This window comes from Podarcis bocagei, assembly GCF_964188305.1.
Source record: "Podarcis bocagei genome assembly, chromosome: 9".
Classification (NCBI taxonomy): domain Eukaryota; kingdom Metazoa; phylum Chordata; class Lepidosauria; order Squamata; family Lacertidae; genus Podarcis; species Podarcis bocagei.
This window is the reverse complement of record NC_138134.1, coordinates 80,533,303-80,557,352: the sequence shown is the minus strand read 5'-3', so window position 1 is coordinate 80,557,352 and position 24,050 is coordinate 80,533,303. Positions and strand designations below refer to the sequence as shown.

General features: G+C 52.4%; 2 protein-coding genes across 9 annotated transcripts in view; both read left to right on the top strand.

Annotated features, from left to right (window-relative positions):
• Positions 1 to 17,161, top strand: part of DCTN1 (dynactin subunit 1) — a 66,023-nt gene extending 48,862 nt beyond the window's left edge. For 6 of the 8 annotated variants that reach the window (XM_081206926.1, XM_081206924.1, XM_081206923.1 and 3 more), the window contains 16 exons: positions 40 to 200; positions 312 to 480; positions 1,001 to 1,069; positions 7,603 to 7,665; positions 7,774 to 7,923; positions 8,040 to 8,201; positions 9,740 to 9,871; positions 10,301 to 10,429; positions 10,645 to 10,787; positions 12,121 to 12,287; positions 13,358 to 13,372; positions 14,113 to 14,246; positions 15,281 to 15,470; positions 15,601 to 15,677; positions 16,031 to 16,120; positions 16,211 to 17,161. In XM_081206926.1, coding sequence (XP_081063052.1) covers positions 40 to 200; positions 312 to 480; positions 1,001 to 1,069; positions 7,603 to 7,665; positions 7,774 to 7,923; positions 8,040 to 8,201; positions 9,740 to 9,871; positions 10,301 to 10,429; positions 10,645 to 10,787; positions 12,121 to 12,287; positions 13,358 to 13,372; positions 14,113 to 14,246; positions 15,281 to 15,470; positions 15,601 to 15,677; positions 16,031 to 16,120; positions 16,211 to 16,348 — 1,989 coding nt within the window. In that variant the 3' untranslated portion in view covers positions 16,349 to 17,161. The remainder of the gene's footprint in view (positions 1 to 39; positions 201 to 311; positions 481 to 1,000; positions 1,070 to 7,602; positions 7,666 to 7,773; positions 7,924 to 8,039; positions 8,202 to 9,739; positions 9,872 to 10,300; positions 10,430 to 10,644; positions 10,788 to 12,120; positions 12,288 to 13,357; positions 13,373 to 14,112; positions 14,247 to 15,280; positions 15,471 to 15,600; positions 15,678 to 16,030; positions 16,121 to 16,210) is intronic. The other 2 variants (XM_081206925.1, XM_081206919.1) reach the window with 1 other exon arrangement.
• A 2,019-nt stretch (positions 17,162 to 19,180) lies between these two features.
• NOP56 (NOP56 ribonucleoprotein) lies at positions 19,181 to 23,778 on the top strand. Its single transcript, XM_081209264.1, has 12 exons — positions 19,181 to 19,255; positions 19,353 to 19,442; positions 19,862 to 19,976; positions 20,064 to 20,225; positions 20,359 to 20,557; positions 20,840 to 21,027; positions 21,324 to 21,475; positions 21,797 to 21,897; positions 22,196 to 22,344; positions 22,600 to 22,709; positions 22,920 to 23,045; positions 23,180 to 23,778. Exons 1-12 carry the CDS (start codon positions 19,253 to 19,255, stop codon positions 23,384 to 23,386), a joined length of 1,602 nt encoding a protein of 533 aa, XP_081065390.1. The 5' UTR covers positions 19,181 to 19,252; the 3' UTR covers positions 23,387 to 23,778.
• Positions 23,779 to 24,050: the final 272 nt, after the last annotated feature.

Below are 24,050 nucleotides of genomic sequence, written 5' to 3'. Positions count from 1 at the left end.
CCTCTGACATCTCCCTCCCTCCCTCTCTCTCTGGAACAGGCCGAGCTGATCAGCAAGCAGGCGCAGGAGAAGTTTGAGCTGAACGAGAACTGTGCCGAGCGCGCTGGCCTCCGGGGGGCGCCAGGGGAGCAGCTGAGCTTTGCTGCCGGGCTGGTGTATTCCCTCAGCCTCCTGCAAGCCACTCTGCACAAATATGAGCAGTAAGTCCTCCAGCCCGGGGGTCCCTGGGGTGCCCCTGAGAGGGTGGCTTCTGTGCCCCCTCCTGGCTGAGCCTGATGGCCCCTACCTCTCTTGCCCCCCCTCTTGCTCAGGGCCTTGAACAAGTGCAGCGTGGAGATCTACAAGAAAGTGGGGACCCTGTACCCCGAGATGAGCGTGCATGAGAGATCCCTGGACTTCCTGATTGAGCTGCTGCACAAGGACCAGCTGGATGAGACCGTCAACGTCGAGCCCTTGACCAAAGCCATCAAGTACTATCAGGTGAGGGGGCCCTGCCCCCCAGGACCTCAGCAAGGGGAGCCCACATCACGCTGATTTATGCTGGGAAAGGGGTGGGCATTTCATGAAATCCTCTAGCCCCACCTCCTGGCTGCCCTCTCTTAATTTTGGCCAGGCACTCCCCCCCAAAAGATAAAGGGGCTGTTCCCCCCTCCCCATAATTCAAGCCCTGGCTGCGCCTCCCCCCAGTGCCAGGAAAAGACTGAGAATGTGGAGCGACTGGGGCTCCTTTAAGAGCCCAGGGCTGCCAGGCCTGGTTTCCAGGAGGGCTGTCTGCAGAGTCCAGTCCCGCCATGCTGCTGCGCTGGTTTGAAAGAGGGTGGGTGCCCTTCTGTTTGCTGCAGCTTTCCTGGTGGTGGCAAGATCAACAGAGGGCAAGGCTGGCATGTTGGGGGGGGGGGCAAGGCCCTCTGGCACTGCTTTGGCTGAGGTGGATTGGAAGCCAGCTGGAGCTCAGCAGCAGAGGTGCCCCCCCTACTGTTCCTCCTTCTCTCCCTTCCAGCACCTGTACAGCATCCATCTGGCTGACCAGGCGGAGGACTGCACTATGCAGCTGGCTGACCACATCAAGGTGAGCAGGTGGTGTTTGTGGCTCCCCCCGTCTCCTCATAGGCTGAAAGAGGCAGAAACTGGCCCCTAAGGTCACCAATGAGCTTCGTGGCTGTGGGGGGATTCGAACCCTGGTCTCTCCCAGCTCTCGCTCTCTCTAACTCTCACACACACACACACACACACACACACACACACACACACACACAGTGCTTTTTTCTTAAAAAATGTTTAGGGATACTCTCATTTTCCTACTCACATTGAAAAACTTCTCCTCAATGAGGCCAAACTTAAATTCACAAAATGTTTATTTTTTTTTTTTATAAAATTTTTATTGGTTTTACGAAATTTTTAAAAAACAAACAAACACTTAAGAAAACAAACATACACGTATAATTTCATAACATATTTTCATAAACCTCTTTTCTAAGACTTCCCCATACCCCCCCTTTCTGCATCCCAATGTCCATAATTTTGTAGCAACTCCCAATTGTTACTTTCCAACCTTAATCATCTTAGTCATCTCTATATTCTAGCCTTATGTCACTGTATCCCTTTGTTCCTAAGAACCAAAACACTCTAACATTCATTAAGTTTATAATAGTCCTTAAGATATCTTTTGAATTTTCTCCATTCTTCTTCCGCTGTCTCTTTTCCTTGATCACGGATTCTGCCTGTCATCTCTGCCAATGTCATATAGTCCATCACTTTCATCTGCCATTCTTCCAGAGTGGGTAGATCTTGTGTCTTCCAATACTTTGCGATGAGTATTCTTGCTGCTGTTGTAGCGTACATGAAAAAAGCTCTGTCCTTCTTTGGCACCAATTGGCCGACAATGCCCAAGAGAAAGGCCTCTGGTTTTTTAGGAAAAGTACATTTAAGTACCTTTTTCATTTCATTATAAATCATTTCCCAGAAAGCCTTAATCTTCGGGCATGTCCACCAAAGGTGGTAGAAGGTACCTTCAGTCTCTTTGCATTTCCAACATTTGTTATCGGGCAAATGATAAATTTTTGCCAGCTTGACTGGGGTCATGTACCACCTGTATACCATTTTCATAATGTTTTCCTTTAAGGCATTACATGCCGTAAATTTGATACCGGTGTTCCATAACCATTCCCAGTCATCTGACATGATGTTATGACCAACATCCTGTGCCCACTTAATCATGGCTGATTTGACTGTTTCCTCCTCTGTATTCCACTTCAGCAACAAGTTATACATTCTAGATAAATTCTTAGTGGTAGGTTCTAGCAATTCGGTTTCTAATTTTGATTTTTCCACCTGGAAGCCGACTTTCCTGTCCTGTTTAAAAAATTCCATTATTTGACGGTATTGAAACCAATTTTCCACTTTATGTTTCAATTTTTCCTGGCTTTGTAATTTAAACTTATCTCCATCCTGTTCTAAGATTTCCCAATACTTCGGCCATCCGACCTCCATATTGAGTTTTTTCACAGCATTAGCCTCCACTGGTGACACCCATCTAGGGGTTTTATTTTCCAGTAGATCTTTATATCTTATCCAAACATTAAACAATGCTTTTCTAACAATGTGATTTTTGAAGGCACTGTTAACTTTATCATACCAAAGATATGCATGCCAACCAAAAGCATTGTTGAAACCTTCCAGATCCAAAATGTCTGTATTCTCGAGGAGCATCCATTCTTTGAGCCAGCAAAAAGCTGCTGCCTCATAGTACAATTTTAGGTCCGGCAGGGCAAAACCCCCTCTTTCTTTAGCATCTGTCAGTATTTTAAATTTAATTCGGGGCTTTTTGCCCTGCCAGACAAATTTCGAAATATCTTTATGCCACCTCTTAAAACATTCCATCTTGTCAATAATCTGCAAGGTCTGAAACAAAAATAGCATTCTAGGCAATACATTCATTTTAATTACTGCAATTCGGCCTAACATTGACAGTTTCAAATTTGACCATATTTCTAAGTCTTTTTTGATTTCTGACCAACATTTCTCATAGTTGTCCTTATACAAATTCTGATTCTTGGATGTTAGATAAACCCCTAGATATTTGACCTTTTTGACCACAGTCAAACCTGTTTCCTCTTGAAATTTCTCCTTTTCCATATCTGTTAGGTTTTTCCCTAAAACTTTGGTTTTTAGCTTGTTCAACTTAAATCCAGCTACCTGGCCAAACTGTTGTATTATTTCTAATACCTTTTTCGTACTAGTGTTTGGCTCTTGCAAAGTCAATACTAAGTCATCTGCGAACGCTCTTAATTTGTAATGTTTAGCTCCGACCTGCACACCTTTAACCTGCTGGTCATTTCTTATCATATTCAGCAAGACCTCCAGAACTGTAATAAAAAGTAATGGGGAGATCGGGCACCCCTGTCGTGTTCCTTTTTCTATCTTAAGCTCCTCAGTCACCACATTATTTACAATCAGTTTGGCCTTTTGTTCAGAGTATATTGCAGCCATACCATTCTCAAAACCCGGACCTACCCCCATCCTATGCAGATTCTTCTTCATAAAACTCCAAGAAATATTGTCAAAGGCTTTCTCCGCGTCTACAAATATCAATACTGCTTTAGTGTTTATATTCACCTCTAGCTTTTCCAGAATGTCTATAACATTCCTTACATTGTCCGCCAGGTGTCTTTTAGGGAGAAAGCCTGCTTGGTCCTTATGAATCATCTCCATCAAAACTCTTTTAAGTCTTTTTGCCAAAATGTCTGCAAAAATTTTGTAATCCACATTGAGCAATGATATTGGGCGGTAGTTCTTGAGTTGGGTCTTTTCAGTCTCTGACTTTGGTATGAGTGAAATGTAAGCCTCTTTCCACGATTCAGGTGCCCTTTTTCCTTCAAGGATCTCATTACAAACTTCTCTTAATGGTTGAATCAACCATTCCTTCAGCGATTTGTAGTATCTAGAAGTCAATCCATCTGGTCCCGGAGATTTGCCCAGTTGCATATTCTGAATGGCAGCCTCTATCTCTTGTTCTGAGATTCTCTGGTTCAAGTCCATCTTACTTTGCTGAGAGATGTTTTGTAATCCATATCTTCCAAGGAATTTGTCTATATCTTCTTCATTTTGCGGGCCTTGAGTATAGAGTTTTTTGAAATAACTTAAAAAGCAATTTCTAATTTCATTGGGTTTAGATATGTTCTTTCCATCCACCTCTAGGCTTGTAACTGTATTTAGTTTCTGCCTTTTCTTCAATTGCCATGCCAAAAGTTTGCCACATTTATTTGCTGATTCAAAAGTCTTTTGCTTCATTTGCTTTATCTTCCATTCAATCTCTTGGTTCATCAATTCCATATATTGAGTTTGATATAACTTGATCTCTCTTAAAATGTCCTGAGACTTTGGTTTTGTTCTTAATTTCCTCTCTCCTTCCTTTATCATTTCCAAGATCTTCTCTTTTTTCTCATTTTGTTTTTTCCTCTTTATTGAATTTTGTTGAATCAAAAATCCTCTCATAACCGCTTTACTTGCGTCCCAGATCACTCTTTTCTCCACGTCGGTCCTCAAATTTATTTCAAAATAGTCTTTTAGGGTCTTTTGGGCCTTCGTGAGAATCTCCTTATCTCGAAAGAGGGTGTCATTCATTCTCCATCTAAATTGACCAGTTATTGTGGGTTTCATCTCCATCTTCACGGCGTTATGGTCGGAGCAAGTTTTTGGACAGATTTCCACTTTCTTAATCTTTGGAGCCAGTCCACTAGTAACCCAAATTTGGTCAATTCTGGTCCAGGTCATCATTGCTTGGGAGAAAAAGGTTCCCTCTCTCTCCAGAGGGTTCCTTGTTCTCCAAATGTCTATCAAGTCCATATTTTCTGTCATTTCAAAAAAAGTCTTAGGGAGTCTCCCTTCTTTAGTGACTGTTAGTCTTTGTGCCTTGTCCATATTAGTGGAGACCACGCCATTCATGTCTCCCATGATTATCATATTATAATCCAAATAGTCCGTCAAGGTTTCATGAAGTCTCTTAAAGAAGTCAGATTTGCCTTCATTTGGTGCATAAATTCCAACAACTAGGAATTTTTCTCCATGTACTTGTATCTCCACAGCCAGATATCTCCCTTGTTCATCTTTGAATATCATTTTTGGAGCCCATTTCTCCTTCACATATATTACAACTCCTCTCTTCTTAACTTTATCTGATGAAATAAATTCTTGTCCTAGCCTTTTATTTGAAAGTAATCTCCTATGGGCTCTGGTTATGTGGGTTTCTTGTAAGCATATCAAGTCCAATTGTTCTTTATTCAATATATGGAATACTTGTCTTCTCTTCAAAGGCCCATTGAGCCCATTACAATTCCAACTAAGGAATTGCAGAGCCATCTTGTTATTTTCTTAAGACTCCTCCAACAGCTCCAAGTTGTTGCTCTTCTTCTGATGGTAATGATTTTTGTCCAGGCAAGAGATTCAAGATGTCCAATGCTCTCCTCTGTTCTGCAAGTACGTCCACAGTCCCCTTCTGTAAATCCTCCTGGTATCTTGCCAAAAATTTGTCTTTGTCTTGAATTGTCTTTATTTTCACTTTCTTTGCCTTGTAGTCAAATGACAGTCCTTGTGGAAACTCCCACCTAAAGCGAATAGTATTCTTCTTTAGCAAGAGAACCAGGTCCTTGTAAAAGTTTCTTAAATCCAGAATGTATTTTGGGATGTCTTTAAAGATCTGTACAGCTGAGTTTCCAATTTGCAGGGCCTTTTCGAAGTGTAATCCTAATATTTTGTCTCTCTCCTCCTTGGATCTGAGTGTAATCAAACAGTCTCTCGGTGTCTTTCTATCTTGCTTTTTACCCAATCTGAAGGCAGTCGTAATTTTAAATTCGTCTTCCTCAAGGTCCCAACAATCCACAAACTCCCGTGTCAAGTATTCCACAAGGCTGTCTCTTTCGTTCTCCGGAATCAGTCTTAATTTTAAGTTTCTCTCTTTCCTCTGTAAGTCCCACAAGGCCAATGTTGCATCATGCTCATAGACCTTCTTGGCAAGGGGCTCTAGCTTCTCCTGTGTCTCTCCGGCAGTGGCTTTGGCCTCCTCGGCAATTTGGCGCGTGGTGGCGTTCTCCTCTACCAATCTATTTATAGATTCTGTATTCTGATTCAATCTTGCTGATATTTCTGTTAATTTTTGTGTGTTCTCTGAAGTCTGTTTGGTCAAAGACTCCAGGGTTTGGTTTATCTTGAGCAAGGCCTCTGTCACAGCTTCCATAGAGACGGCTGCTCCTTTGTCTTGACCTGTTGTTCCTGCTGATCCGGCTGTTGCGCCTGAAATTGAACCTCTTTTCTTTGCCTGTTGCAGCTGCAGCTGTTGTTGTTGCTGTTGTTGCTTGATCTTGGCTCTTGTCACTATCTCTTCTTGTGGGCCACTCATGTCAAGGTCAATTCCCACGGGATTTGTTCTCCCTTGGAAAATTCCACTGTCTTAAGCCGTGCCGAACTTTACTTTATCCTCTAGAGGGAGCAAATCAAAATGGCCATAGAACAAAATTTCCAAGTACCAAAACAAAGGAGACAGTCCAAAAAGTGAGAAAAAGGGGAAATTAACACAGTCCAAGCCAACGTTACTAAATCAAATTGCCACAGTTGCCCAATTTATACTGTTTCTTCTTGTGATATACAATAGTCAGGCAGTGTAAAAACTTTGTATCAAAGTATCACTTCACAGGGAAAAGTCAGTTCAGTGTACTAAGAAGGCAGACCGTTTCGTACAATCAAACAGATGAGACAGCAGATGTTTTTTTCCTCCAAATAAGTCATGCAGTTAATGGTCAGATTCGCCTCCCCTCTGCCCTGCTTGCTAGAGGGGAGATCAAAGGTTTAAATGTCCGGTTTAGCTGATCAAAGGACAGATTTAAACGGATGCAGGTTTAAAGTTCCGTTGCTTTCGCTTTCATGCAGTCGGGGGGAGGCAGACTTCCTTTGTTTAAATCTCCCCCGTTTTTAGCCCAATTTTTAAACGTAAAAGAGTCCCAGTTATTTTCCAGTTCTTACTCACGGGGAATCAGTCCGAATTTCTTTTCAGGAAGGAATCGGCGCTCTCCGCTTATGGCGACGCGGCTTCACTTCGCAGGCTGGGTAGCGACTCTCAGCACCGCGCTCACTCCCGATGTCGATCCGTAGCCTTTAAAAAGGCTCTTTCACGGTACCGGGGGGCGCAAAGGTGCCCACCGAGTCTCCTTGTTCTCAGGCTTCTGCGCCTGGGATTTTAGGGGTCCCCCGCTTGCCGTAGCGGGTAAGACCCGAACTTGCGAAGCAGTCCTTCTCCGGAGCTCGGAGCTAGGACCGCCATTAAGCGCTGGCACCGACCGGAAGTCTAAATTCACAAAATGTTTAGGGGTATGCGTACCCCCAGAAAAAAAAGTTCTCTCTCTCCCTCTGTGTGTGTTTCAGAACAAACACACAGACACAAATATGGAGTGAAACCATGCTGTATTCAGAACCCCCCAAAATCAGTCTCCCCTCCCCAGGGAGCTTGACATCATCGGCCACATCCCAAGCCACATCTTCCCAGGCCTTGGCTGCAGCAGGAACAGGCTGCCCTGCGCAGGCCCAGGTAACGGTGCCTTTGCTTGCTTGCAGTTCACCCAGAGTGCCTTGGACTGCATGAGTGTGGAGGTGGGCAGGCTGCGGTCCTTCCTGCAGGTAAGCCCATCCATCCCCCACCCCCAGGAGGCAGCAGGTGGGGGTCTCCTTGGCGAGGCCGCTTGCCCCAGCCATGGGTCCTGACGTTGCCCTTCTTCCCGCTTTCAGACCGGGCAGGAGGTGTCCGACTTTGCCATCCTCCTGAAGGACCTGGAGACCTCCTGCAGCGACATCCGGCAGTTCTGCAAGAAGATCCGGCGCCGCATGCCTGGCACCGACGCCCCTGGCATCCCTGCAGCGCTGGGCTTTGGGCAGCAGGTGGGTCGCCCGGCCCGGGACGGAGAGCTGGGCCTCCAGCCCCTTGCGGGAGTGACGTGCCCCTTTCCCCGAAGCTGAGTGCATGGCTGCCTCTTGACCCTGCTCTGATCTTCCAGGTCGCAGACACGCTGCTGGATTGCCGCAAGCACCTGACGTGGGTGGTGGCTGTGCTGCAGGAGGTGGCGGCTGCAGGGGCTCAGATGATTGCCCCTCTGACGGAGAACGAGGGTCTCCAGGCCGTGAAGCTGGAAGACCTGGCCTTCAAGGCCAGCGAGCAGGTAAGGGGCCTCTGCTGCGTTTGGCTGCGTCTGTCAGTGGGCAGAGCAGGATCCCTTCCAGAATCACCGGGGGGGGGGGTGCGGTTGCTGCGGGTTGGCAGGGTTAAATCCTGGCTCACACACAGCTACTGATTGATTGATTGATTGATTGATTGATTGATTATTGCACTTGTATCCGCCTTTTTCCTCCAAAGAGCTCAAGGGGGTGTCCATGATTCTCCCCCCTCCCCATTTTATCCCCACAAGGATCCTGTGAGTGTGTGACTGGTCTGAGGTCACCCAGGGAGTTTCCTTGCTGAGCAGGGATTTGCTCGCTGGCCTCCCAGGTCCTAGACGGATGCTCTAACCACTACACCTCCACTGCCTCTTTTAAGAGCTCTAAAGTATTGCTGCTTGGCTTCCTTGAGCAGTTGCCTCAGTAGTGGACTGGATGAGAACCAACAACCTGAAGCTCAATCCAGATAAGATGGAGGCCCTGTTAGTGGGGGGTTCCCTAGACCGGATGGCTGAGAGAGCGCTTGCGCTTGATGGGGTTACACTTCCTCTGAAGAAGCAGGTTCGTAGCTGGGGGTCCTCCTGGATCCTTGGCTGTCACTCGAGGCTCAGGTGGCCTCCGTGGCCCGGAGTGCCTTCCATCGGCTTTGGCTGGTGGCCCAACTACGCCCCTTTCTGGACAGGGAGAGCCTAACTACTGTTTTGAAGACGGTTCAGAAACTTCAGCTGATGCAGAATTCAGCAACCAGGTTGCTCACCAGAGCAAGACAGTTTGGGCATCTTACACTGATCCTGCACTGGCTACCAATTAGTTTCTGGGCCCAATTCAAAGTGCTGGTTTTGATCTCTGAAGCCTTAAACTGCTCAGGACTGCAATACCTCAGTCTTCCCATATGAACCCACCCAGACCCTGAGATCATCTTCTGAGGCCCTTCTTCACGTGCCTCCTCTTCGAGAGGCCCAGAGGGTGGCAGCATGAGAGCAGGGCCTTCTCTGCAGTGGCTCCCCATCAGTGGAATGCTCTCCCCAGGGACGTTTGCCTGGCGCCTTCATTATACACCTTTAGGAACCAGGCAAAAACGTTCCTCTTCAACCAGGCCTTTGATTGATTTGATTGACATCCGGTCCCTTTTAAAATGTGGTGTTATTTTGGGGGGGGGTTATTGGGTTGTTGTTTTTATTTTGATTGTGTATTTTGTTTTGATTTTGTCCTTGAACTGCCCTGAGACCTCCAGGTATAGGGTGGTATATAAATTCAATAAATAACAATAAAACAACAATAATAATAATTGGACAGCACTGTTGGCTAAGGAACCTGCCTTTGCGCCTCCTCAGTTGAGAGATCTTGGAAGCTCCCCTGCTCTCCCAACTGGGCCAGGCCTGGCCTTCCTCCCAGGGTCTCCTCAGGCCTGGGGAGGCTGGCCCCTTCCTCTTCCATGCCTGCTAATCAGGGCTGGGGAGCTCTCTGCTAGACCTCAGTCCGGGATCAGCACCTCCGAGGGACGTGCATTGGCGTCCTCTGGACCTGTCCAATTCTCTTCCAGATCTACGGCACGCAAGGCATCAACCCCCACGAGTGCCTGCGACAGTCGTGCAACATCCTGATTGCCACCATGAACAAGATGGCCACGGCCATGCAGGAGGGCGAGTACGATGCCGACAAGCCTCAGGCCAAGGTGAGCCTGGGCAGAGAGGGCAGAGAGAGGGCAGGATCTGGCCTCACCCACCAGCAAGGGCCAAGGCACTTGCGGGCAGATTCCCCCGGCTGGTGCTTGGCTAAGAGGGCCAGCCTATTGGTTGGGGGAGGGTGTCTGTGCCCCAGTGAAAGCCACTCCTTTTCCAGCCCCATTTTAAATTCTTGGGTGGGCTTTCAGGTGGGGGGAGGGTGCTGCTTGCAGGAGCCTCCGAGGCAGGGGGGCAGCTACTGTGGGGAGGAGGAGGCTGGCCTCCTTGCTGGGACCCCCTTGGTTGAATCCTCTGAGGAGGAACGAAGGTGTGGGGCCTTCCCCTGGGCTTGGGAGGGGTTCATTGCATGCTCTGTATCTCGAGACGCCTCCCACAACCTGGTCCATGTCTGAGCAACCCAACACGGGCTCCTCTTGCAGTCTCCTCCTCCGGTGGATCTGCGGGCAGCCGCCTTGCGGGCGGAGATCACGGATGCTGAGGGTCTGGGGCTGAAGCTGGAGGACCGAGAGACGGTCATCAAGGAGCTGAAGAAGTCCCTCAAAATCAAGGTGAGTGAAGGAGCTGCCTCTCCCTGGGAGCAGGTGGGGCTGGGAAGGCTCTGCCACGAGGAGGGGGCCCAGTCTCCCAGGGGGCTGCTCCAGAGGTGGGGGGCCGTGGGTGGCCCTGCTCCTGCTGCCTGGCTCCAGAGGAGAGCTCTTGGGGTCCTCCTGCGGGTGCCCCGTCCTCCTTCCCACAAGCGCCCTCCCTCCCTCCCGCTGCCCAGGGCGAGGAGCTGAGTGAAGCCAACGTCCGCCTGAGTCTCCTGGAGAAGAAACTGGACAGCTCCTCCAAGGACGCGGATGACCGGGTGGAGAAGATCCAGACCAAGCTGGACGAGACCCAGGCTCTGCTGAAGAAGAAGGAGAAGTAAGCGGGGGGCGGGGAGTGGAGGAGGAAGAGGAGGAGGAGGTGGGGTGTCCTCTGAGGATTGACAGATGTAGGAGACGCTGGCTGGCATCTTCTGTGCCAAACTCACATCCTCTTGTGTCCTCTGAGCTTCCCTACACACAGATCGGGTCTTGCCAGGCGTAGCCAGGGCTCTGTGGGCCCAGGGATTTCAAGACCAAGACTGGATCTGCTCCCTGGCACAGCACCTGGCATCCTGGAGACCTTGGCCTTTGCTTTCTGTGTCCCTTGTGATGGTGGAGCTTGGTTTCAGACAGCTTCCCCATCCCCTCCTTGTCCGCCTTCCTCTGCCCCCTTCGCTCTGCTCTTTTGCCCAAAGGTCAACAGGGGCTGTTTGATTTCTGGACACTGCCGGCTTCCACGAATGACCCAGACAGACTTAATGGGCAGCTCAGCTCTGGCCTTGAGATGCACATGGCTGCGTGCTCACACCCAGAGAAGTTTGGGACTGATTGGCGTTGTTTCCTGGCAAAGAGTGGGGAGGGTCCCATAGCTCAGTGGTCGAGCCTCAGTCCCCCGTGGCATCTCCAGGCAGGGCAGGTGGGAGAGAACTCTCTCTGAAGTCCCAGAGAGCAGCTGCCAGTCAGTGTAGTGATGCTCAGCTGGACCAGTGGTCTGGCTCAGAATAAGGCAGTTTTGTATGTTTTTATAAATGGCAAAGGAAATGATGAAGGGAGGGAAAGGATGCCTGGGGCTCCAAACTGGGAGGGGGAGCTCATACCTCAGAAGGGAAACCCAGCCAGATGGGCGGGGGTAGAAATAATAAATTATTATTATTGTTGTTGTTGTTGTTGTTAAAGGCAGAAACAGGATTCAATATGAGCACAGCAGATTGGAGAACTGGGCCAAAACTAACAAAATGAATTTCAGTAGGGACAAATCTAAGGTTTTATGCTTAGGCAGGAATAACCAGATGCTTCGGGAACACCTGAGAGCAGTACATGTGGAAAGGATCTCAGGGTCTTCACATGAGTCCACAGGGTGAGGCAGCAGCAAAAGAAGCTAATGCTCTTCTCGGCTGCATCAACAGAAGTCGAGTGTCCAGATCAAGGGAAGAGTTCTGCTCTCTTCTGCTTTAGTCAGACCCTGCCTGGAATACTGTGTCTAGTTGCTGAAAGCCGCCCAGAATGGCAAGCCGGTCATATAGGCGGCTTGTAAATAATAAAATTATTTTCAAAATTATTAGCTCTGGGCATCACAATTTAAGAAGGACGTTGACAAGCTGGAACGTGTGCAGGGGAGGAGGGCAACCTAGAAGGGTCTTGAGTTCTTCTGTATCTTTCTCCCTCCGCAGGGAGTTTGAGGAGACGATGGACGCCCTGCAAGCAGACATTGACCAGCTGGAGTCCGAGAAGCAGGAGCTGAAGCAGCGGCTCAGCAACCAGTCCAAGCGCACCATTGAGGGCCTCCGGGGAGTCGGTCCCTCGGGAGTCGCTTCCGTCATTTCTGGCATCACCGGAGGTGAGCCCTCGGAAGCGTGTGTGGATGCTTTGGGGCGGGGAGAGTGCAGGGAAGAGACGCCCCGAGAATCTTGGGGTGCTGGAGGGCCAGCAACTCCAGAGAAGCTGATTGACGCAGGGGCTGGACGAACCTCCTGGACTCCCTGCCTGCCTGTTCCTTCCTTGCTGGGGCAGCCCTGGGTACGTTGGTTCCTGCTCCCCCTTTATTTCCACTTCCTCCATTTCCCAGCAAGAATCTCCCCACCCTCCTCTTTTTCCCTTCCCTTGCTGATCCAAAAGAGCCAGGGATTTGGGGAGGGAGGCTCCAGGGTCTAGGGCTTGCGCTGCTGAGGTTTGACGCGCTCACAGCCACCGGCCTCAGAAGCCCTTTCCCACCGCAACTCCTGCTTGGAGCACTGCAGAGGCGATGCACAGAGGATCACTTCGCCACCTTTGCCCAGAGCTGCAAAATTCTGCCCTTTTGGATGATGAATCTCAAATCCAAACTCACTGAGATCCATGGGGTTCTCTAGACCACGAATCTCAGAGTTCTGAGCCTGCTGCAGGGGATGTTCCAGACTGGAGCGGCTGTCCCCGGGGAAGGGTTTGCTTTGAGCTGAGGCCATCAGACTCACGTTCACATACTGCACTGCCTTTCAGAGATCTGTACCCATTGAAAGAGGGCTGATCTGCGCTGGGCCTGGGAGGGTCGGCCAGTAAAGCCTCTGCACCCTCGTGCTGGTGCTGCCCTCTTTTCGTTCAGTGATTCACACGAGCTGCTTCTGGGTCTTTTTTCCTCCCACATGTCCGGGGGGCTGTGTGAGCTTCCTCCAAACCTGGGGGGGGGCTATTGTTTTTTCCTGAAGGGCTGCAGAGCAAGGGAGCCCCCCTGGCGTGCTTGGCCAGGGCTCTGGGTAGATGGTGTCCCAGTGCCCTTGAGACAAGATGGCCCATCGTGGCTCACAAAAGGAGGTTTGTCGTGTAGTCCAGAGAAGCAAACCCAGAGGGGAGCTGCTGCTGTCTTTCCTGCCTTCTCTCAGACACCTCTCCTAATTTCTGCTCCTTCTCATCTCTTCCATGCTTCCGCTGCAGAGGAACAGCAGAGAGGTACAGTGGCATGGCCCAAGTGGGGCTGCTGGGGTCACCTGGGGCCAGGAATCTCCCGAGGACACAAGGGGGACTCTGAGGCTGCCTTTGGGGGCAGAGGGGAATCTCTGACAGCTGCAAGAGTTGTTTCCCCCTATTCCCAGCCTGAGGTGGTTTTTTTGTGTGCCAAGGAAGGGGGGGGGATACAGCAAGGTCGCATGCCAGGGTGCAAAGCATGTATGTGAAAGAACATTTCTCCAGCCCGCCCATCCTCTGCTGCAAATGTCTCGTCACCCCCCTGTGCTTGGAAGGCTGGGCTGGGGCCTCAAAGGGTCTGGCCACAGGCAGCCCAATTTGAGCGCCTCCCTAAGGAAGCACAGTGGGGCTGGAGACCTGTCTTGGTCCCCCACATGCATGAGGTGGGGGCTCTTTCTGAAGAGTGTTTGGCATGTTGTTGCATATATTTGTACAAAACTGCTCCCCGGGGCGTTTTCTGCCTCTGGCTGCATGTTCCCGTGTGTTTTCCTGGGCCTTCAGCTCTTGTCTCCTCCTGGGCTCAGCTCAAGTCTTCTCCGCCTTGTGGGGCCCTGATGCGGGCACATCCTGCCTTTTCCTGACCCTCGGCAGAGCACCTCTTGTGCCAGGATGCCGGTGGGAAGCTCCTTCTGTGAGCTCCCCATGGAGCAGTCCAGGCATGCGCTGCGCAGGGGCATCTTCTGGAAATCTGTTCTCCTCTGACAGTGCTGCTCTTCTCTTTGCAGGTGTGGGTGCTGGCCAGGTGATGATGGCCGGCTCAGGCCCTGTGCAGGTGAAGGACTCCCCTCTCCTCCTCCAGCAGATCGATGCTATGCAGCTGTCCATCAAGCATCTCAAGAACGAGAACAACCGCCTCAAGGTGAGCAGGGGGCGGGACGGCTTTCCTGCTTGCAGCTCCAGCTCAGCATTCCCTGGCCGGAGGGAAGGAGCCCTGCAGGCAGGGGGAGGGGAGGAGCAGACGGGGGGGGGGGTCTCCAAGGCTGATGCCTGCTTTGAAATGGACCGAAGAAGCAGCAGACTCTGGGATGGAGCCCCATTGCCCCACACTCTTTGCTCTCTGCAGGCTGTGGCACCCCAGCCATCCTCACCTTTGTGCACATTTTATTGTTGTTGTTGTTGATATTATTGCTGTTGCTGTTGCTGTTCCTGTTGTTTATTAGTATACCGCTCTTCCTCTGTAGAGCTCTGGGCACTTCACAGCATAAAAATACAAGACAGAAACACAAAATACATTATAAAAACAAAACACCCCCCATGTCACGGCAGACAGGAATCCCAGGCACCAAGGAAGATCTGTCAAAGGGAGACTTCCTTCCTTCCTTCCTTCCTTCCTTCCTTCCTTCCTTCCTTCCTTCCTTCCTTCCTTCCTTCCCAGCTCCCTTTCCACACGCCTCTCTTCCATGTTGCTTCACGACCCCTCCCTGCACAATTTGACCGGCGGCATCTCTGGTTCTGTCCTCCTTTGTCGTGGAGGGAGTGCGAGGAATGCCTGGGCTGGTTTGGGGGCGTGAAAGGAACAGACTCTTCCTGACCGTTCCTGGAGATCCAAGGAGATTTTTATTATTGTCTTTGTTTTTAAAGGATCTTTTAATCATATATTAATTCTGTCAGTGTTTTAGTTCTATTTTAATGAATGTATTTTCTGTGTTTTTAGCTTGTTTTATTCAATGAGTAAGCCACCTTGAGTCTTGGGCTGGGAAAAAGGCAGGATATAAATACATGTGGTAATCAATACAATAAGCTGCCCAGAGCAACTGCTTTTTTTGGGTGGGGGTGCTCTAGTGTGGCTGGAGATTGCTTGTGCCCCTTTTCGTTTGAGTGTGTGTGTGTGTGTGTGTGTGTGTCAAAGTGTCTGGCTTGAGCCCTGCTATTCCTCCTCCTCCTCCTCTCCAGGGAGCCCAGATGAGGCGGGAGCTGGCCTCCTTGACCCCGCTGCGGGTGCCCCAGCTGTCTCTGGCCAAGGATAGGCAAGGGGAGGAGGTGGTCTCCAGCTCCCTCTACCGCAAGACCAGCCAGCTGCTGGAGACCCTTCACCAGATGAGCGCCAACACCAAGGTGGTGGACGTCACGCGGCAGAGGACAGGTGCGCCTGGCGGGGGCTGGGAGGGGGCAGCGGGAGAGCTCAGCCTCTCCATCCCTGCGGAGCGAGCCCTTGCAGGGTGGGGAGGGGCAGCAATAGCAACGCCTTTTCCGTCTCTCTGTCCTCCCCGCAGCCACCAGCCCAGCAGCCCAGCTCCTGGAGCAAACGGCCCGCCTGAAGTCACTGAGCGAAACCATCGACAAACTGAAGGTAATCGAGGCCTCTGGCCGTCATCTCCTGTCCCGGGCAAGAGCCCTTCACGGTGGAGGGGGTGGGAGTGGCACTGGGGGCCTGAACCAGAGACTCTGCCCATTGGCAACGTGCCCAAGAGCAGGCTCTGTCTCTCTCGCTGGCAATAAGCTGCTCAGGGCCCTGTTCCCTGGAAGAAAGGCAGGGGCAACATCAGAGGTTGTTCAGAGAGGGGAAGGGGGAAGTGAGAGCCCCCCAAGGCCGCTGCCTGGTGGGCTGTTCCAGGGCTGTGTCACTTCCTCTCCTGAGCAGCCGGGAGGGAAATACAGGGGGGCTCGGGCTGGACGGCCCTGACTGCGCTTCCTTTCCTGCAGGATGAAGTCCTGAAGGAGACTGTCCTCCAGAAGCCCGGAGCCAACGTCCTGACCGACTTTGGCACCTTCCCCTCAGCCCCCTTCCTCAAGGTGAGCGCTTGGGCCTGGGCAGGGAAGCGGGGGAGGGAGTCCTCTTGGGCCGCCCCCCTGACTCTCCCGCCTGCTCTGCTTCCCCTCCAGGCCAAAGAGGAGCAGAAGGACGACACCGTCTACATTGGCAAAGTGACCTTCCCCTGCCAGCCGGGCCACGGCCAGGTCCACAAACTGGTCCTGACGCCCGAGCAGCTGCACAAGCTCCACGCCCGCCTCATCTCCTAAGAGGGTCTCCCCCTTCCGCCCCGCCCCCTTCCGCCGCTGCCTCTCCTCCTACAAGATGCACACTAAATATGCAGACTCTTGTTTGTGCAAGGCCCTCCTGGCACTGCCGACTCTCTGAACGACCTGTGTTTGTTCTGTGCGCCTCCCTCCTCAAACTGGGCAGGCAACTCTGCCCGCAATGACCACTGTCCTCCTTCCCAGCTCTCACCCACTCCCTTAGCGATGGCCACTGGGCACCTGCTCCTTCGGGGCTCTCAGGCCAGGCTTTCCTCCCATTTCAGATACAGTCCGTTCTGCCCCAAGAGCTTCTTTGTGTGCTGTGGCTTTTCCCTCCCAGGCAACTCCCCCCCCCCCTGCCAGCAAGGGAGAAGGGGAGGCACCCTGCTCGCCACCTGCCAGATGGGGAAGATGGAGGAATGCCATCGCCAGATCCAAGCCCTTTACCTGTTTCATCAGCACCTTCAGTTTCCTTCCTGCTGCATCTGGGTGCAGCCCCAGACGGCCCAAGCATGGCAAGGGGCGTCTCTTCCCCTACCCTCTGGGTCTTACTGGCCTTACTGGGGCACTTGGTTAAGGGCGGCAGAGGTCTCTCTCTGCACACTTCATCTTGCAGCTCCACCCCTCTGGCCACAGCCCCTAAGTGCTCTTCTCTTCCTCTGCTGACTTCCCTGGTGGGGACTTCTGTGGTGTTGGGATACTGGGGGCGAGGAGCCATTTGGAGCCTGGAGACCCACAAGCACTTTGAGGCAGAAACCTTCTTGCACGTTGACTCCTCGGAGCTTTTGAGATAAATAAACTGAACTCTTAAACCAAGCTTGCACTGTGTGACATCGTTACTCATATGAGTTAGAGGGGCCTTTAAAAATAACTTCTTATATTTTCCAAATTTAACAAGGAAAAACGGGGAAATGAAATAAAATTAAAGGGGGGAAGTAGAGTAATAATAATGTACAAATAGTACCAAATAACAGTAAACCACCTAGTGGCCATTGGTGCACAAATATTACATTGATCATGTAAGGTAAAGGTAAAGGGACTCCTGACCATTAGGTCCAGTCGTGGCTGACTCTGGGGTTGCAGCGCTTATCTCGCTTTATTGGCCAAGGGAGCCGGCATACAGTGTCCAGGTCATGTGGCCAGCATGACTAAGCTGCTTCTGGCGAACCAGAGCAGCACACGGAAAAGCCGTTTACCTTCCTGCTGGAGCGGTACCTATTTATCTACTTGCACTTTGACGTGCTTTCGAACTGCTAGGTTGGCAGGAGCAGGGACTGGGCAACAGGAGCTCACCCCGTCATTGCGGGGATTCAAACCACCAACCTTCTGATCGGCAAGTCCTAGGCTCTGTGGTTTAACCCACTGCGCCACCCACGTTCCTCATTGAACATGTAACTTGATATAAATCTCCCAGATGCCCAAAGAGGTATCCACATGAAATGGCTTCAGGTGCAGCCAAGGCAGTGAGAGGCTCAAAGCAGACGTCTCTCAGCCACCAGAAGGGCTCACAAAGCTCCCTTTGGTTTCCCGGTGTTGTAAACAAAATCTGCCCTTCTTCCCTTATGGGGTACCCAAGAGCCCTTTAGAGAGTCCTTTGTAGGTTCTCCATCGGTAGGAGAAAATAGCAGAGGCCAAGCAGAGAATATTGAGAAGCAAAGCAACTTGTAAACCTGATCTTTATTGATCTGTTGCAACAGGGTCTCCTCTCACACGCAGGAAAGGAGGAGGACCCAGAACCAAGGTGTGCCTGCTCTTATATAGACATTTAAATTTCTTGCCCTGGAGCTCAAGACCACCCCTCCATACATCATACCTACATCACAGAAGGGGTGTAGCTCAAGACCGCCCCCCACAAACATCAAACCTACAACACAGAAAAGGTGGTCTACAACAGAAATTTGAATGCTGTTGTTTTTCCTGTCTGCCAGTTTCTCTGATAATGCCTTTTCTGATTGACTTTCCTGGTAGTCTGGCCATTCCTTTGAGATGGCGATTTCCCAATTCCTCACCCCCTCCCTCCTTGCAGAGAAAACATTTGGTCAGTTGGGGAGTCAAAATGGTTTCAGGACTGTCTTCCTGTGCTGCTCCAGACATGTGGTTGACATATCTATGTACGTGCTTGGCTGGTATATTTATGAACATTTATTATATATAGAAGACTCCCTGGAAAAGACCCTGATGTTGGGAAAGATGGAGGGCACAAGGAGAAGGGGACGACAGAGGACGAGATGGTGGGACAGTGTTCTCGAAGTGACCAGCATGAGGGAGGCAGTGGAAGACAGGAGGGCCTGGCCTGCTCTGGTCCACGCGGACACGACTCAACAACAAGACCTTCATTTTTTTATTACACCGGCCATTAACCTCCTGCGACTGGAATGTGGTTGCAAAGCGCCTGAGCCGCTGCAAAGAGCAAGGACTTTGCCAATGGACAAGGGCGGCGGCGAGGGGCAAGGGGCAACGAACTGCGGCCGAGCCCGCCTCGTGCCTCCCGGGGCATTCAGCCCCTCCGGGAGAACAGGATGCAGCCCAATGGAGGGGAGAGACAAGGCTTCGGGGGCGCGGGGGGCGGGCGCCCTCCTGGGCTGGTCTAGATGGCCTTTGGGGCTCCCTCCCTCCCTCCCGGCCCCGCCCCGGACAGCCCTGCCGCGCCTGCGCCGAGGCCCAACCTCGTGGAATGATGGACGTCGAGGAGGCCGCCCTGGAGAGGAAGGGGCGGGAGCTGCCGCCGGCTCCTCGCCTTCCCATTGGCGGGCCCCGCGGAGGGGCGGGCAAGCGGAAGAGGCGGGGCCGGATCCCTGCCCCGCCGTTGGCTGAGCGGCGTGAGGCGAGGGGGGCGCTTCCGGTGGGCCCGCGAGGTCCTTCCTGCGCGCGAGGCCTGCGCGGCCCAGTCGGGCGAGAGGCGGCGCCATGGTGAGGAGCGGGAGCCGGAGCCGGGGGCGGGCGAGGGGGTCGCGGGGCTCCCTCGGACTAATGGCGGCTCTCCTTCCTTCCTCCCCCTCCCTCGCAGGTCCTCCTTCACGTCCTCTTCGAGCACGCGGCCGGCTACGCGCTCTTCGCCCTCCGGCAGGTGGAGGAGGTGGCTCTGCTGCTGCCCCAGGTGAGCGCGGGGAGGGCCGGAGAAGGGCTTTCTGGGGGCCGCATCCCACCCCCCTCGGGCGCCCCGGTGACCCTCCTCTGACTCGGGTGATGCCACGTGGGGATTGTGAGCGCCCGGGGAGAGACACGTGCCCGGCGGGATCCCGGGGAGGGCGGCGCGCCGGGGGGGGTTCAATCGGCTTTCTTAGATGGGATCTGCACGCGCGGCCCCTTTTTGTTCGTCGCGCCAGTAAAGAGGAACCTTCGGCAGGTCTTGGCATAGATTTGCATAGATTAGCGCGACCTGGCCCCCGGCAACAAAATCCCCCCATGACAAAGCACGTGGCTGCTCCCGCCATCTTGGTCTTTGGGGGGAGGAGGCATCGTGGATTGATTCCGTGCAGGGCAAAACCCGGCCATGTGCCCTTGGCGCTTCTGCAGGTGGAGGAGAGCGTCCTGAATCTCGGCAAATTCCTCACGGTGGTCAAACTCGTCGCCTTTTCGCCCTTCAAGTCTGCCCAAAGTGCCTTGGAAAACATCAATGCTATCTCCGAAGGTGAGCAGCGCCCGGATTCCTTCCTCCTTGCTCTGATGCTGCTCTTTTCCGCCCCACTGAGTCTTCTCTTTCTCTTTCCCGGTCCAGGGATCCTCCATGAGGATCTCCGTCTTCTCCTCGAGACGAACTTGCCAGCCAAAAAGAAGAAGGTCGTTGTGGGGGTCAGCGATGCTAAAATCGGGGCTGCCATCCAGGAAGAGCTGGGCTTCCAGTGCCAGGCTGGAGGTGTCGTGGCTGAGATCACCCGAGGTAAGTCTGTGAAAAGGGCAACTGGAGCGGGAAGAATGGTTTTTTGTAGGAGGATGAGGTGTTTGGAGAGTGTTTTTCTGCCAGCGCTTGGCAGGGCTGAACCCCCTTTCTCCTGTCTTCTCCCTCCGCCCAGGTATCCGGATGCATTTCCACAGTTTGATCAAAGGTCTGACCGCACAGTCCGCCTCCAAGGCTCAGCTGGGACTGGGGCACAGCTACTCTCGGGCCAAAGTGAAGTTCAACGTGAACAGGGTGGATAACATGATCATCCAGTCCATCAGCCTCTTGGATCAGCTGGACAAGGACATTAACACCTTCTCCATGCGGGTCAGGTGAGGGGGTCTCTGGTGCTTTGGAGAGACGTGATTCTTCCTTCCGGTCTCCCTATGCTTACCACAGGCAGCTTCACCATCCATGCTGACTGTATAGAAACGGGAGATAGAGAATCGATAGCCCTGCGTATACACCACAGCCAGGCCGACTTTCCCCTGAGCTGTATTGTTAGTACGGGTACAAAAAAGCCACACACCCAAATTCCTGGAGCCTTTTTTAAACTTTGCTTGGAGCGGCTGTGGGTGCTCCGTCCTGACTCTGCCTCCTCTTCCCCCTGGCAGAGAGTGGTACGGATATCACTTCCCTGAGCTGATCAAGATCGTCAGTGACAACTACACCTACTGCCGCCTCACCAAGCTGATTGGGAACCGGAAGGAGCTGAGTGAGGAGAGCCTGGAGGCCTTGGAAGAAATCGTCATGGACAGTGCCAAGGCCCAGGCTATCCTGGAGGCCTCCCGCTCATCCATGGGTCAGTAGGGGCGGGGTGGGGCCTTGGGTATGCCAGGTGAACACAGGTGCTGAACCGCGGCTCTTGCACAGTTCTCTGATTTCAAGCAGCTCATCTACTTGGCGTTGAGTCTTTCTGGTGCTAATGTCTGTTTTAAATTGACACATGCAACAATTTGTAATAACTTCATCCTTTTTAGGCTTCTGTTAACAAGGGCCCGTTTTTAAGAGAAGCTGCACAGCGGAGGGGGGTTAGGAGCGTGGCCCGGTTCTCATTTTTGCCTCCTCTGTTCTGATGTGCCTCCCTCCTCCCTGCAGGGATGGATATCTCTCCCATTGACCTCATCAACATCGAGAGCTTCTCCAGCCGCGTCATCTCTCTCTCCGAGTATCGCAAAGGCCTGCAGGAGTATCTCCGCTCCAAGATGAGCCAGGTGGCGCCCAGCCTCTCCGCCCTGATTGGAGAAGTGGTAAGTGGCTGCCGTGTGTGTAGAGAGAGGAACCCCCTGCCCCCCCCCCCCATTCTCACTGGCTACAGATATGATGTACAATGTGAATCTGTCAATCCACTGAGCTCTCGTGCTGACACCCTCTCACCGCTGATCTGTGCCGGAGTGGAGTTTTAAGCATTGTAACGTTTTGCATATGTAATGTTGGCTGGTTGCTGAGCAAAGCCAAGGGCAGCTCCCATGGATTGGGCTGCTTCAGAGTTTTCAATTTGTCTCCTGGGCGCAATTGTGGGTCTGGCTGCTGCGTCACATGACTGCCTTGCCTGCCTCCTTTCCCCGCAGGTGGGCGCCCGCCTCATCTCCCACGCTGGCAGCCTGACCAACCTGGCCAAGTATCCGGCCTCCACAGTGCAGATCCTGGGTGCAGAGAAGGCTCTCTTCAGGTACAGCTGCAGGGCGGCCGCAGTGATGGCAGGCTCCTGGGGTGCTGGGCTTGATGTGCTGGTCAAGTCCCATTGGCCGCATGTGTGATGGGCTGGCCCCCAGCCTCTGAGCGGTCACCTGAGCCATTCCCTTTCCCCTCCATCCGGTAGGTTAGCTATTTCAGGCTTTGCCTGGGATGGTTGGGCACAGCTGGGAGGAGGGAGACAAGCTGCGGTTGGGGGCTTAATTTGTGGGCGTGATTCTCTTCCTCTGCCAGAAAGCATTGTCTTGGTAAACCTTGCCCCCTCTTTCCCGCAGAGCCTTGAAGACTCGGGGAAACACTCCCAAATACGGCTTGATCTTCCACTCCACTTTCATTGGCCGAGCAGCTGCCAAGAACAAGGGCCGGATCTCCCGCTACCTGGCCAACAAGTGCACGATTGCATCCCGCATTGACTGCTTCTCAGGTGAGGAATCGGGGCCTGGCCTATCTCTGTATGAAGCTGGACAAGCGGCCGAGCAGCTTTGCTATGATGGTTACATTTTTCGTCAACAGCATTTCACCCAGTGAATGGTGACGCATCAAGGCTGAGCGAAGCTTGCTGGGTGTGGCCGTGGGGTGGAGGGGAGAATGGGTGACGTACTGCCGCCCTTCTCTGGGTTCTGGCCATGTAGAGCAGGTGCCCTCGGACTCACGCATTCCTGTCTGTGTTTTTTTGCAGAGACCCCGACCTGCGTCTTTGGAGACAAGCTTCGAGAGCAGGTGGAGGAGCGCCTGGCCTTCTACGAGACGGGGGAGCCTCCACGCAAGAACCTTGACGTCATGAAGGAGGTGGGCAATGGGCTGTGGAGCCGGGGTGGGAGGGCAGAGGAGCTGCCCCATAGCAGTCGCTGGATGTGATGAAATGACCTGAGCCTGACCTATCCACTGGTGGAGGCAAAAGCTGATTTAATGAGTCTGATTCAGCCTTTTGCTGCTGCTGCAAACAACTGGGGGTGCGTGGGCTGGTACTTACCAATTTCTCTCTCTCCGCATTCACAGGCCACAGAGGTGGCTGCCGAAATGAAGAAGCTGGAGAAGAAAGAGAAGAAGAAAAAGAAGCGAGAGAAGAAGCGGCTGGAAGCCCTGGAGGCCGCAGAGGAAATGGAGAACGAGACGACGGCAGAGGTGAGAAGCCCCTTTGGGGAGCCGGCTGTTGGTTGTGGGATTGGGCATAGCAGGAGCCGAGTGTCTGTGATAGACAGGGCTGTGTGCATCCTCCATTCTCTTCTCTCTCCCCCTCCCCTATAAATTAATCTCAGGAAAATGATGTCACGCCCAAGAAAAAGAAAAAGCGAAAGCACCAGGAAGAAGAGGACGTGGAGCCGTCCGAGAACGGCCTGGAGGAGGAAGAGGTCTCCCCCAAAAAGAAGAAGAAGCTGGGCCTTGTGGAGACGCCCCACCCAAAGGGGAAAAAGACAAAGAAGAAAAAGGCCAGAATGGAGGAAGAGGAGGAGGAGGAGGACTAGTGGGCAGGAAGAGCGGCAAAATCCCGTCCGACACGGCCAGCCTGAGACTTAAGGTCCACTGAGGGTTTCTTTAAAAACTGGCTTCTGGGCTCTTTGCTCTCTGCCCAGTACTTTTGTGACAACTGAATGTAGCCACGGTTGGGCCTCCCATGGGCAGAATGGCAGCCCAGGACCCGTTTCCTGTCCCGTTCTTGGCGGTGCAAGGGCTTAGAGCTCTGAGTGGGAAGGAGAGAGAGTGAGCCAGGCTGGCTTCTCCTGCAAGGGGGAGGAGGGGAGGGTGTTCTGTGGCTTGCAGCCGAGGCCCCTCTCAGGAAACGTCCATTCAGCAAGTTCCACCTGGACATTTCATGTACTTAACCAGCTAACAATAAAATTACTGTCTTTTTATAGCAGCTTTGCCTCTGGGTATTCTGTTAGGTGAGACCCAAGAAAGGGGTGTAGCAAAACAAAACGAGATTTGCCCTTCCAAGTAGTGTGGCACATTCTGTTGTGTATAAAGGTTTGCAGCTGTTGCAGATGCAGCTGGAATAAAGAAGTTTGATATGGGAGGTATATGGTTCTGGACAGCTGGTGGGTTTTACTGCCAGCTTCTAAGCCAAGACACTCCACATTCAAGACTCTGAGGTAGCAAACAGTGAGCGTCCCTGGTGCTCCGCTGGCTGAC